The 15,078-nt window shown below is 36.4% G+C and overlaps 1 protein-coding gene across 2 annotated transcripts in view; it reads left to right on the top strand.

Moving 5' to 3' along the window:
* Positions 1 to 15,078, top strand: part of klhl4 (kelch-like family member 4) — a 56,256-nt gene that overhangs the window by 22,326 nt on the left and 18,852 nt on the right. For both annotated transcript variants that reach the window (XM_067457786.1, XM_067457785.1), the window contains exons 3-7: positions 514 to 650; positions 5,322 to 5,518; positions 10,999 to 11,211; positions 12,842 to 13,028; positions 13,230 to 13,454. In XM_067457786.1, the coding sequence (XP_067313887.1) occupies positions 514 to 650; positions 5,322 to 5,518; positions 10,999 to 11,211; positions 12,842 to 13,028; positions 13,230 to 13,454 (959 nt within the window). The remainder of the gene's footprint in view (positions 1 to 513; positions 651 to 5,321; positions 5,519 to 10,998; positions 11,212 to 12,841; positions 13,029 to 13,229; positions 13,455 to 15,078) is intronic.

Raw genomic sequence — 15,078 nt, 5'->3', positions numbered from 1 at the left:
CCAATTCATTGCAATTTCATGGATAATGGCAATGAGTACATTGATCATAATTCAGAAAACAACATAGGCTGGCAACAACATAAAGGTAAAATGATAACACAATTTTGTGTGAACTGCTCCTTTAAGAAAGATATGCAAATTATAGCATCAGAAGTGTCAAAACTGTGCTGCATGCTCCATTTCAAACTACAGATCATGTTTAACTTTCTTCAAGGACTCGAAAACAGTGTTTATTTAAAGAAATCTCTCGGCCGCTGAGTGTTTTGATGCTATTCTGTTGGAAAAAATTCTGTAGCCAAAGCTCTACTGAATGTCCCAGTTTGACACTGAGCTCAATCAACATCACTCCAGAGATGCATGAAACAACCTGGTGAAAATAGCTGCTCACACAGCGCTGAGATAAATCTTTTTGTATGGGAGGAATTTTCTACGAAGACAACTCCTAAGAAGTTGTTTGAGTTCATCGTGAAGTATGCAGTTGCACGTATAAACATTTTGCACAATTTTTTGCAGGCTTGTCCTGAGTGCAGTTTCAGACTACTTTGCTGCCATGTTCACAAATGATGTGAGGGAGGCGAAACAAGAGGAAATTAAAATGGAGGGTGTTGATCCTGAGGCGCTGAAAGCACTGGTTCATTTTGCATATACCGGTGAGTATTTGCATTCCACACGGACTATTTAATGTCTCCCTGTGGTGAAAATCAAAATTTTAATGTTGTTTATATGTCTGTGTGGTGTTTTTAAGACATGTCCAAATTCATAAATCAACACCATTGCTGAGTATTTTTTCCTTAAAGGGTTACTTTAGCGATTTAGCATTACGATTTGTATTTAAACTGGGTCATTAATGTAGCCTGACAAGCCAGACCCACATCAAGATGTTTGGTCTGGAAACTCTCGACCATTGACCTTGACCAAAACCATTGACAGGGCTCAATCCGAGGGGCGGGATAAACGGTTGTCTTTCAAACTCCCTCTGCACACGATAGGTTAGCACTACAACCAACCAGAGCAATGTGAATCTGAGCTCATTTTTACAGCTCTGTAGTGTATTGAGAGTTCCTAGACGACACTCGCGGAAGATTAGATTTGCTGCCGCTAGGGTGCGTCTAGATTTCTAGGCTATCATTAATGTAGAAGAAATGTGAAATTATTTTTGAATTTGGTGCCTTCTAGACAGTGAAAAGACAGAACATTTAGTATTTTGTCTAATGGGGATGAAAGACAACAACTCCCAGAATGCACTTGCTTCACTGCCCCACTGCCACTCCCAAAGCCACCGCTACTGAATCACTTGATCACTGTCCCACCGCGGCAACACCCCTACTGTTCTTTTCATTTTCATAAAATAACTTAGTTCCAACCCGTTCTCACTCCCAAGGCGTTAAAATCCGAAGCAAGTGCCTTCCGCGTCACAATGAAAACGCTAAAGGTGCCCCTAGGCGTCATTTTTCGACGCTGGGTGCTCCATTCATTACAATGATAAACCTTTGGCGTCATAAACAGACGCATTTAATTATTTGCGTTTATAAAAGCAGACATGATTTTATTAATATTTAAAGGCTACTTTTATATTTTGGAGCAACTAACCCAACTCCTACACTAAACCTACCCACATCTTAACAATATAAAACACATAACAGGCAAATAAATGTACAGTCTTTATTGCAAAAACGGACCAAAACAGTATAAAAGTATTAACTCATGTTGCATTTCAAGTCTTCTGAAGTCATACGATGTCTTCATGTGAAGAACAGAGTTGATCTTGATGTTTTAATAGCTGAAATGATGATCCCGCCGCACCGCGAATGAACTCATTCATATCTCATTCAAATAATTCAAAAGACTCCTGAGCATGACACCATCGGTCACAAGACACACGAGAGCCAATGACATTTTACAATCAATGCTGACGAAATGACGCAATTGGTCGCAAGACACACGAGAGCCAATGACATTTTACAATCAATGCTGACGAAATGACGCAATTGGTCACAAGACATACGAGAGCCAATGCAATTTCACTATGAAATCTGACGTAACGGGCGCCAATATTTGAAATTTGATGTGTTCATGATCTTCGGGGGATGGAGATGCTGATCGCTTTGGGGGATTTTCTTCATACAAATCAATCGTTTGGCCTCGGAAAACTTGGATTATTTAACTTTTTGAATAACTCATGAATGCAGACTGTTATATCCTGTGTTTTATATCATGTTCACACAAATGGGTAGGTTTAGGGATGGGATGGGGTTGGGTTAAGTTAAGCATGTCTAAATAGCGTAATGTTAAATAAAATAAATGTAAATAAAATTATACTTGCTGATTAAATTGAAAAACACACTCCAACATGTCATAATGGCAAAATTGTAAACTAATACAATTTCACCATGACGATAACATTCCCAATACCCAGTGCGTATGTGTATGACGCCAAAGGTTTCTCATTGAAATGAATGGAACACCCAGCGCGTCGAAACATGACGCCTTGAGGTACCTTTTGTGTCTTAATTGTGACGCAGAAGGCACTTGACCATGCTTCGGTTTTTGACGCCTTGGGAGTGAAAATGGGTTATTTAGTTAGAGAACAGACACTACAAGTTAAAAACTGAACGTAATAACGTGTGAGTGAGCTGATCAAGTGTCACGGCACAAACGCAGCAGGAGTCATATTACATTCATCATAAGAGCTGAGGTAAGAGCATCCGCGGCATACATTCACAGCGTTTGTTCAGTCTGGCCTGTTTTCAGTTGATGCCTTTGGAAGCTTAACTTTCATAGGAAATAATGGGGGAGCACGATCATTCAAATATACTCCCGGGTTTGATACAAAGCCATGTGCTAAATCGCTGAAGTAACCCTTTAAAACTGCAGTGAAAAAAAATTATTGGTGGTGTTTTTTTTATGTCACAAACTACCTTGTAACCAATCAAGTCATCGTGTAGGTGGGAATTAGCATATAATTTACTATTCTTTAAAGTAGGGGAGTCTCAAGAGAAGCCAGGTTATTCCACTATATTTTTCTGTTGATATAAACAATGTTGTACATTTAGCAGTATAGTGGATGAGTTATATATAAGATTTATATTACAATGTTATGATGAACTGACATTCTAATTTGTTCAAAACTAAGGATGCTGATTTTTAGAAGGCAGACTGAGAGGGCAAACAGGAACCTGGCTTGTGTGATATTAGTAACATAATAACGTAGTCAAGCTAAAGGCTAATCATATTATTTACTGTTTTGTGAAATGATGTTATAAAGAGCAATAGTATTATGCAGAATTTACTACAGTAACTTGAGTAAAGTTGAGCGAGTGGGTCTCTGGTGTGAGTGACACATATACTAAATAAAGCAAGGGTGTAGAGTTACATCAGTGTTAATTTTGACAGCAGATTTTTGCCACTTTTGACTAAAATGGCATTTAGTTTTAGTCATATTTTAGTCACCTGAACTGTTTTTAGTTTTTTTTTAAACATCTATAGTTTTTATAATGTTGTATTTCTGTTTTAGTTAGTATATCAGGTTAAGCTAAAGCTTCAAATAAATATAAGTTTATGCTTTTTATTTTTATTTTTAGCATTTATTTAATTTCATGTAATGAAGACTTTTAATGGTTTTAGTTAACTATTATAAGTTATATTAACTAACTAAAACCTTTAAAAAGCATCTTGACTTTTGTTTATAACCCTGATAATTTATTGAATAATATGTCAAAAATAGTATTTCCTCCTGACTATGAATTAAATGGGAATGAAATTAAATAAAGTTTATTCTGTAACCAAAAATGAATAATGCATGACCTGTAATTAAAAAAACATGCTCGAAATACACCGAAGCTCCGTCTCATTTAATTTAATTTTGAAGGCTGCGTCCTCCAGAGGACACATCCTGTGAAGTATGCAGTATACAGAGTATCCTCGATCAGAATTTAACCATACGTCTTTTGTAGGACGCACAGACAGAAAGTATCACGTTGTTATGCCAACACTTTCAGCCTTGTTGTGCTCTCATGCCAGTTATATGAATAAAAATGTATTATAACTTGACAATGAAATGTGTCTTGCCTTGACAGCAATGTACTGTTTTAAACATTTAAAAAGCACTTAACACTTGGAATCTTGTTTATTACAACTATCTGTTTGAGGTCATACTATGCAGCTTAAAAAACAAAAACAACCTTGAAACTACTTAAATTAAACACCACATCTCACTTGCATGTATATCTGGCTGGGGTGCCATTTTTTTCAAATAATATAAATATATTTGCATAAATAATATAAATGATGGTTGTTAATGGCGACACAAATAATTGTGGGTTATCTGCAGCAGTGAGGGATACACCTCATGCACAAAGAAAAACTAAATAACCGTTAGTTTGCCACATTGTGTCACTCAATGTATCGCCTAAATGTGATGTATAGCCCATGTAAAGATGCATTGCAGCCTAATTTAATTCAGTGATACTAGCTAATTAAAACGATTGTATTTTGTATGAGATGGTATTAACTGGATTAAACGTTTGCTAGTTTTTAGAAAAATGGACAAAAAAAATAAAGTATGTAAAAAAGTATGTAATGTTATTTCAAACGAATGAGGAAAATAAAATGGGCTGAATCGAAACTAAACGATTTTTAGAATAGAACAGAATAATCTGCAATCCTTCTGAAGGCACCCTCTCTTTTGATCATTTAAACATGTTAATTACACAAACTAAATGTTTATTAAGTAAAGCAAAGATTTTGTTGAAAGATCCAGCCGTGAGCTGTTATTTATTGATCAGATGCCAGTGAAAGTTGTGTTCTTTGCTACAGCAACAGTGGACTCTGGGTACAGTGCGGTATTTCAGAATGAAACTCGTGATCACGAGAAAACAACTTTTGTTATCTCGAGATAACGAGAAAATTATGTTTTCACGAGAAAACAACTTTTGTTATCTTAAAATCACGAAAAATATTATCCATGGCAGTTCAGGGCTTCTGTACTACATGAAGACAACTATTCCAATAAAATTAACACTGAGTTACATTCAAGCTATTTTAAGGCATGACGACCCCCCCCCCCCACACACACACACAGGGGAAAAAAACCTTTTAAATACGTATTTTGTTGATCAAAGATTATATGGGATAATATTATTGACTACAAGGGGACTTTAAAAGTGCACTAGCAGAAGTGTTACATCCACAAACGTTACATTTTTGTTGATGCCAGTGGGCAAAATACAAATTTACAAACCCAAACTGTTAAACATATTTTTATTACTACAATAATTCTGAAAAGTTTCTTGCATATTTTGCTCTTTTCTCTAATTTTACAGGAGTCCTTGAGCTAAAAGAAGAGACAATTGAAAGTCTTTTAGCTGCTGCTTGCCTCCTCCAGCTCTCACAAGTTATTCAGGTCTGCTGCAACTTTCTGATGAAACAACTACACCCATCCAACTGCCTGGGGATCCGTTCATTCGCTGATGCTCAGGGATGCATGGATCTTTTGAATGTCGCTCACAACTACACTATGGTAGGACCTGGCATACAAAGTAACTTGCCTAATAAATGATACATTAGCTACATAGTGCTAACATTTGCCCTGACTGCTTGTCGATGACCTTTTATAGTAATTTTCACGTTAGTAATTCCAGAATTACAGTTAAATGACGCCTGTATATTGTGATTTCACAGTGAAGGGGAGTTGAATGACTAGCAGTGTTGTGTTGTAGAATCCCAATGATTAGTTGTGCCTGCATTGTAGTAAGCTCTCATATATTTGCAGATTAACTAGAGCAATGTCTACAGTACTACACTGGCGATGTTCCCAGCATGCACTCTGGCATGAATAAATGATACGGTTGCATTGTTTTACTATTTGTCGGTTTATATTGCTGTTGCTTTTGACTTATTTTGTAATGTTCAAAGGGATTTACAATTTACGCTTGTTTTTGTCAGAATTATTGAGGTTTGGTATGCATATCTTATACCAAAGGTTCTGACTGTTCACATCTAAATTTCCCCCATAGAATTTATAGATAGAAATTCAATTTGGCCAACTAAAAAAATAAATAAATAAATACATTGATGTGACCAGTCATTAGAACCTTTTCAATCTGAATTTGGAGATCTGAATTTTTTTGTACAGTGTAGATAATACAGATTGCAAGTTAAGATCAAAATCAATTCTGTACCACTATTATATTGGCTGGAAGAAAAGTAATATAATTCAATTAAATGTAATTTAATGTGAAAACGGTCTAAAATCCCAGCCAAAAGAAAAAATAATCAACACAATGGAAATTTCAAAAGAAAATGTAAGATACTTACCCAATTATCCTAAATTATATCGGAGTATTTATTTATCTTTTTTATATCTTTTTTTTATTTTTATTTAATTGCTCTGTAATCATAGAAAGTAGCCATTACAGGTTTGCACAAAACTTTTGCAGATATTTTCTAAATATGGCAATTCCATTAAATAATGTTATGTGACTAAAACAAAAATGTTTCCTCTTGTGATAAGTCATTCCAAAAATCATGGCAACGGATGTTTATAAGTTTTACTTATAGGCCTATATCAGTCAAGGGGGTACTCTAGCACTCGGAAAGTGCTCCACCCATAGGGACGGCCATTGCTTACCAAGCCATCACCTGCTGTTAGCATCCCATCCTATTCATTTTTGAGTCACTTTGACAGTGAATAACTTTACATCTGAGGCGTTTAAAGACTCCATTTGTCCATTGTTTATTTCTAAAGAAACACGACAATGCATAAAAGGCTCCGTTACCTTGTATCTTAGGCTAATATAGGCTAACGATTGCGTCATAACCAACGCGACTCTGTCGCACAGTTGAGAAATTACCGTATAGACAAGAGGAGATGCTCAGAAGCAATCTTTAACTGTCTATGAGGCAGTCGGGGGGACGTGGAGACATAAAGTCTGATAACGTCAAAGGAGAAGAATGGGGAGAAGCCGATAGTGAGCCAAAACCAACGGGAGAAAATATTTAAACAACGTGATTCAGATTTCACTTTCCACAACTACTAGAAGACCTACAGCTGTCAGACAGGAGGCTTACGTCACATCTACGTCGTCAAGCTCAGTCTGAGCCTGCGCAGTTCGCCCAGCCATCAGGAAGTGAGTGCCTCTGATTGGCCTCATTTTCGGCCGTTGAAGTCAATGGGATAGCTCTGTCCATATCTTTTACTGTCTATGATATCAGTCACCGCCAAGCGGCATCCTCTCGCGATCTCTCTTGAAGCCAATACGGAATGAATGTAAACTGCAATTCCTCAACTGGCTCCAGAAGGGAGCAGAATCTCATTGAGCCCCATGTTAAAATTCTCAACTTTACAGCAGAAAAAAACATGTTTACAGCCTGGTACAAATTGTGGTTTTGGCCTATACGGCTAATTTTGATCTTCATGACAACTGTGAGGGGGGTGATTTTTTTTTATAACTCATTCGTTTACGTTATATAAAGCCTTAAAGTTCTGCATAATTAAAGGCGTGGTTGCAAGTGGATAGCCATTTATCTGCCGTCTATAGTCATTGCGTCACCTCAGCTCCGCGCACATCCCGCCTTTTTGCCCATTTTCTGTTATCCAGGAGTGACACGCGATGACTCGCTCACAAGATGGCAACGCCCAGCTCGCCCGTACTTTAAGCTTCAGAACGGCTTATCGGAATCCTATGGGTGACATCACGGACACTACGTCCATATTTTTTTACAGTCTATGGTCACCGCACATTATTTTTAGGCGTGTTAACCAATCATTAATGGCAAGGAATGCCCCTTATGCTTGGGAGCATAGTACTCAATTTCACACTGTAACTTTGGATTCAGATTGATCATGTGACATTAACGTATGCCAAATGTAATACAAAAGGAGATATTTATATTAGAGTATACAAGCTGCTCTTTTCCACACAAAGAAAGTTAAATGGTTTTTTTAGAACTGTCAAGCAAGAAATTCAAGGCTAGATTTTGAGTAAATGACAGACTGAAATATATCATTTGTTTTCAGATATACTTAGAACTTAGTACTTATCTTTTATTGCCCTGCTTAATTTTCACTCACATTCATTGTATGGAAGATAGCAGCATGAACATTCCTCACAATGTCTCCTTTTGTGTTCCATTGACCAAACTAAATTCAGAATTTTCATTTTGAGGTAAACTTTAAAGTAAAATGTTGTACCAGTCAACTTTTTTTCTGCATATCAAAAACAGGAAATACCAAAAGTTTTAAAACCCAGTCATTGACATAGAGAATACCAAGCATAAAATTACTTGATGTGACATTTTGTATCCCAGCAGGATACAGCATGCGGTCAGTTTGGGGTATGCAGATCTCTTTGATGTGTGAGAAATATAGCTAAAGCAGCTTTGGTTAAATAATGTCAATACATTAAGTATTCTCAGGAGCACAAGGATCCACAGAACACATTTGCTTGATGGACATTTCTCTGACCAAGTGCGGAAACAACTTAGGAAGATAGCCGTTATCTCCTGAAGGACATCTGCACAGGCTGTTTACAAAGGCCTTTCCAGAGCAGAGAGGTTAATCTAATCAGAGAACACAAGCAGAAAATTTCCTGTTCCATCGCTTCGGTAATGAACACAGCGTTAACAGAGTTTCCTGGTTTGCTCGCCGTGGTGGTCAGATTATAAAGTTATTTTGTGATAAACTTTTTTCCCCTCGTTTCTGTCTCATCCTGACATCACATCACATCACATCACATCACATTGCATTTTTTTTTTTTTTTTTTTGGAGAAGGTGCAGTCTCCCACGGGTTAATGCCATAGTTCAAAAGATCTATGGCCTATAGCATGCTGGACATCTAGGTATTTTCTTTTAAATGAAAAGGCCGATGTGTTTGCTATCACAGAAGTAAAAGCATTTGCAGAATAAAGCAACTGAGACAATGCTTGGATAAATGACTGACAACACAAACACTGCTCTAGGTCATATTTACCCTCATGAATACGTTAGATTTGGCACAACCCATTAAATTATCACATCCTCCCTTAAAATTTAATCAATCTATATATTATGGAGCCTTTTGCCTCTCACACTGATATTGCTGCAGGACCTGTTACTTGCTGTTAATTTTAATACCCTCCCCTAAAATATATGCCCGTGAGAGGCCTTTAAATGAATGTTTGCAGTAAAACAGAATTAATGTATTCAATTAATTGCCAGGGTGCTTGTGATGGTAATTGCGAATAATGAATCTATATCAATGTCACCAGAAGAAGTAGAGTTTAAATCTATATTGAGGAGGGGCTGAAAATCAATGCATGGTACTCATTTAATTATGTGTGTCTGAGCTAAGCTCAGAGAGCCCAGGCACGGCTTTAGCAGAGATGATGCTGTTTAGATCTGATTAATGATCAATAGGATGTTTACTACCCTTATTTGTAACAGAATCAATGGAGATTACTTCTGATGCACAAAGGAAACTCTGGAAGTGCCATAAGTAATGAACAAGCTTGTTAAAGAGATTTCCGGCATCCTCTTCACATGCTTCAAGTTGAACCTTGCAAAACGGTTTTATCAGAGAGCAACCTCGGATGTCCTTGTGGATGCATTGGAGCAGATCATTATATCACTGAGATGAATGGCCGAAGAAGACCTATGCGAAAGGCCGATTTTTAAACATTTATTAGATTCTCCATAACGCATCATTCAAAACAAGATGTTATAATCTGTTTCAGTGCCATCCGCTTGATAAGTCATGACATATCGAATACTCTTTTGGGTCTAAACCTCTACTCTGTTTCAAGTGAAAATACTATCTCAGGAGTAGGTTATGAGTGCTATTTATTTATATCACAACTTTAAACTAAGCTTTTTTTTAAACAAAAAACAACCCATGGTGCACACTACACTCCAGGCTCACAAACTCCATTATTGTAATGATTCCTGAACAGTTGGATCACTGAGATTACAGTAAAGGGGTTGCACTTTATTTTGATAGTCCACTTTAGACATCCCACTGATTTTGCTGCTACATGTCAAACAACTCTTATTACTCTTATTAGAGTAGTAGACTACTAGGACTAGATTTGGTACAATACGTTGACATGTAGTTGCAAAATTACTTATAGTCAGCAGAATGTCTTTTTGGGAACCATCAAAACAAAGTGTTAGCAAATATTAAGACTAATAATCTAATAATACTCTAATGTCTGCTATTGACAGTATAATGTCTATACTGTAAACCTGAATAAGTTGGCAAAACTAAAATAATTGAGGCAATCAGTTGTTAATTTAAGAAATTTAAAGTTTGAGTAAGCAGAACTTGCAGAATTTTATTTTGTAATCTCATTTTTGAATTGCTCTGAATTTAAAATATTTGAGTAAGCTAATTCATACATTTAACTTAAGAATATCATGTAATATCTAATTTATAGTAGTGGAAACTTGACTAGCTTTAACTAGCTAATTCAAGAAATGCCACCTTGCCAACCACTCCTTTAAACTAGCATAACAAAAACATGAATCACTACTAAATATCCTGCTTATGGTTAATCTTGCACAAAAACACAATATAACACCTCATTTTGGCATTTACTGTCTCTTTTGACTGTCATGGCAAACTATGCTGTGAAATATAAATCCAATAGAATATAAATCCAATAGAATGGAAACCCAGTTTCGGTTACATTTAAGTTATTCCAAATGAAATGGAACATGTTCATAAAACTCAAACCAAAAAAATAAATAAAAAATAGTGTACAGTTTACAGTGTAAATTGGAATAAAGTGCAGCAGATTAACAACATTTGTATGGGTTTGGAACAACTTGAGAGTTGAACTGAATTAAATTTTTTGGGTGAAATAACCCTTTAAAACTGAATTGCTGCATTAGACACAGCGAGACAACATTTTAAAAGAATAAAACCTAACTGATATTTCAAATAAATATTTTTTGTTTGTTTAGGCAGAGTTAATGTCTAACACATATATAATATAATCAAATACAATTGTTTGATATTTCAGGAACACTTTCTGGAGGTCATTCAGAATCAGGAGTTCCTCCTGCTACCCACAACGGAAATCGTCAAGCTTTTGTCCAGTGATGACATCAATGTTCCAGATGAAGAAACGATTTTTCAAGCACTGATGATGTGGGTTCGCTTTGATGTGCAGCACCGGCAGCAGGATCTAGGAGTGTTACTGGCATATATTCGACTTCCCCTTTTACCACCACAGGTTTGCCAATAACATGCATATAAGACTCTTTCAGAGAATTGAATGTAATACCTAAAAACCTAATCCAATAATGGTATTCTTCACCTTTCCACTGTTTAGTTTGTCTGGCTATCACCAGACCAAGCTCAATTTAAGTTTGAACATTGGCCTGGGGAGTATTTTCTATTGCACAAGAGGCATGATTGACGAGCATAATTCAAATGACTCTTTACGTAATTGAATAGTTCTTCAACCAATCAGACCACAAGAGGCTGGATCAACGAGCGTAGTTCAAATGACTCTGTACTCAATTGGATAGTTCTTCAACCAATCAGACCACAAGAGACGTAATCAACGGGCAACGACCTATCGCTTCTCTATCCGTCATTGTGTTAAACCCGCCAATAGCGTGCCAGGGGGATAAGCCAGTCTGCGAAAGTGTAACAGAAGCAGTAGAAATCAACAAGGTCTCACTCCCAACTCGTCACATATTGATGCTTGGTCAGGACCCCTCTGCATCTCTTTTTAACACACGTTGTACACCTTTAGCGTAATTTTTTAACAAGCAGAGTGCCCCATTAATTTTGAATTGTTTGCCTAATGCGTCAGATCAAGACGTATTTAATTCTTTGCATTTGTAAAAGTAGACATGATTTTATGAATATTTAATGGCTATTTATATTTTGGAGCAACTAACCCAACTCCTGACCTAAACCTACCCACTTCTCAACAATATAAAACTACACAAATACAGTCACAGGTATTTAATGCAAAAACTGACCAAAACAGTATAAAAGTATTCAACCCATTCTCACTCCCAAGGCGTCATACGATGTCTTCATGTAAAGAACTGAGTTGATCTTGATGTTTTAATCGCTGAAATGATGATCCTGTCTCTCTGAGAACGAACTCATTCATATCTCATTCAAATGATACACACAACTCTTTAGCATGACACAATCGGTCATGAGACATACAACAACCAATGGAATTTCACTATAAAATCTGACATAACGTTTCTTTGGGCGGCAAGTTTTAAAATTTGATTTGTGCATGATCTTCGGCGGATGGAGCCGCTGATTGCTTTTGGAGATTTTCTTCACGCAAATCAACGATTGTCCTCGGAACAATTGGAATATTTGTACTTTTTGAATAAATTGTGCATGCAGTCGTATCTGCCTTTTATATTCTGTGTTTTATATCATATAACACACAAATGGGTAGGTTTAGGGATGGAGTTGGGTTACATGTTAAAACGTGTCTAGCGTAAATAAAAATAAATGTAAATAAAAATATACTCCAACATGTCATAATGGCAAAATCATAACCCATTATATAATTTCATTATGATGATATGCCCAACACGTCTGTGTATGACGCCAGAGGTTTCTCATTGAAATTAATAAAGCACCCTGTCCATCGAAAAAATTATGTTAAAGGGGGACCCTGTGCAGAGAGGTCCTGACCAAGTGTCAATATGGGACGAGTTGGGAGTGAGACCGTGTTGTAGAATTGACAAGTACATTCTTGGTTTTCGCATTTCAGACTGAGTTGCAGGCAAAATCAAGTCGTCGGCAGATCAGGCTGGATTTACCCATTCTACTGTTTAGTCCCTTTTTTTGGATGCTAATGCACTGTTGTCTTTATTTAGCTTCTTGCTGATCTGGAAAACAATAAGATGTTTTCAGAAGACTTGGAATGCCAAAAGCTCCTGATGGAAGCCATGAAGTACCATCTTTTACCAGAGCGCCGTCCCATGCTGCAGAGCCCAAGAACCAAACCACGGAAATCCACTGTTGGATCACTCTACGCTGTTGGAGGGATGGACGCCTCTAAAGGTGAACTATTATTTAACTGACTTTTCTTAAAGCAGTACCTCTCATTGACATAAAAATAGTAAAAAAAGACATTTTTGTACAGAGTCTGACCAGCAGAATTCAAGTCATTATTTGATTTTCTATCTGAGAGACAGTTTGACAGCTATTAGCAGAGCAGCATGCAACACTACAACTAACAATAAACTGTCTGTCTACTTCTAGGGTCTACAACAATAGAGAAGTACGACCTTCGCTCAAACAAATGGATCCAGGTTGGCATCATGAATGGGCGTAGACTTCAGTTCGGGGTGGCAGTGATCGATAACAAACTCTATGTGGTAGGAGGAAGGGATGGACTCAAGACCTCTAACATGGTGGAGTGCTACAATCCAATCACTAAAGTGTGGTCCACCATGCCTCCAATGTCAACCCACAGACACGGATTAGGTGTGTTCTTTGAATGCTTCAGATGTTTGTCTAGTCTTAATACAAAGCATGATCATATGCTAATAACTTACGCAATAATGTTCACTATATGCTTATTTTATTGACAGTATGAAATATGGATGGGTATCATTTGATGCGTCAGATTTTTATGGCTCATATGGTATAATATATTAGAATATGGAGCTCACATTTGGCAAAACGACTGCAACAACAACAAAACACCCCAGTTTTATTCAGAGGCCCAAAACTGAGCAAAAGATATGCAATTGGTGCAGTTGCAGTGCCAGATGAAATACTGATAGCTTGTAATGTAAATAAATGAGATCTTTATAACAGTAAAGCACTATTTTCTATTTTCAACTATTTCAACTAAAACTATTTTCATAAAATAAATCTAAATATCAGTTGTCATATATCTCCCAATAATATATCTTTGCAAGATCCTTTTTAAATGTTTCGTTTTATGATCAAAGCTTTGCAGTTTTTATTGTGGGGGGGCAAAACATTTAAACATAACTTCTGTAAAGAGCACAGAAACTACTTCACATTAATAATAAATGATGTAATATATAAGGCTTTGCTCATTAATATTAATGAAGCTAGTTCACCAAGTAGGCCTGACTTATTAGCTGAAAGAAAAACATTGCTAATCAGCTGCTAAAGAAGAAGAACTCCTACTATTATGAAGGCATAGCTCATACATTGATACGTATTAATTTGCTAAGCTAAATTGCTATACTTTCTAGGTTACCACTTCATTGTTTGCATGACTGAATTAATATTTACACACTATAAAATACCCATACATAATCATTGTTCACACATGTCAAGTTTTGGTTCAACAATTGCTAGACAGAGCTCAACGGAATGGAACAGAATACAAATGTCTCAAGATGTGTATCAGTATATTTTGACTCGTGATGAGACAAGACTTTCCTGCAGAATAAAGCCAGAAGAAATGCAAGAACGTGTCCTGTGTGACAGTGTCTCAATTTACCAAAAGCAGTCAATCAGGGTGTGAAATATAATGTCCTTCAAAGGTTGCACTAGGGAGTAATTTGCAGACGATGCGTGTTTATAACTTGAACCTGTTAAACTGAAAAAAAAAAAATTTGAATAAGTCTGGTTTAGTGATTGGGTGATTTTGAAACGGCTCCATGAATCTTTGAAACATTTACGAAACATTGTTTTTAGAATGGTCCAGAGGGCATATCAAACTGTCCAAGGCACGTGTTTTTTTTTATTTTATTATTTTTATTATAGCAAAGTTTACACTGTTTCGAAATGGTGCCTGCAGTTTTTATGTAACAATGTATCTCCAGTCAGATTTATAATGTAGATTCAGTTTTAATGACAAACAAATAAAGTGATTTTATTTTGTTTATAATTGGCCTTGTTAACTAAGTCCTTCCTAAAGCTATACATTACAAAAATAACACAGACACTTCTCATTGAATTGTATTTAATGATCTGTACATTTAACAGATTACACTTTCATGAAAACATTTTCAGTTCGTTTGTAAAAGGTGTCATTATAGCCTATGTTTGGGCTATTATTGTTGCATTTACAACTTCTTGACCAGCAGGTGTCGCCAGCAATAGGCACAGTTTAACATTTAAAACA

This window comes from Pseudorasbora parva, chromosome 11, assembly GCF_024679245.1.
Source record: "Pseudorasbora parva isolate DD20220531a chromosome 11, ASM2467924v1, whole genome shotgun sequence".
Taxonomy (NCBI): Eukaryota; Metazoa; Chordata; class Actinopteri; order Cypriniformes; family Gobionidae; genus Pseudorasbora; species Pseudorasbora parva.
This window is presented reverse-complemented; position numbering and strand designations above follow the sequence as displayed.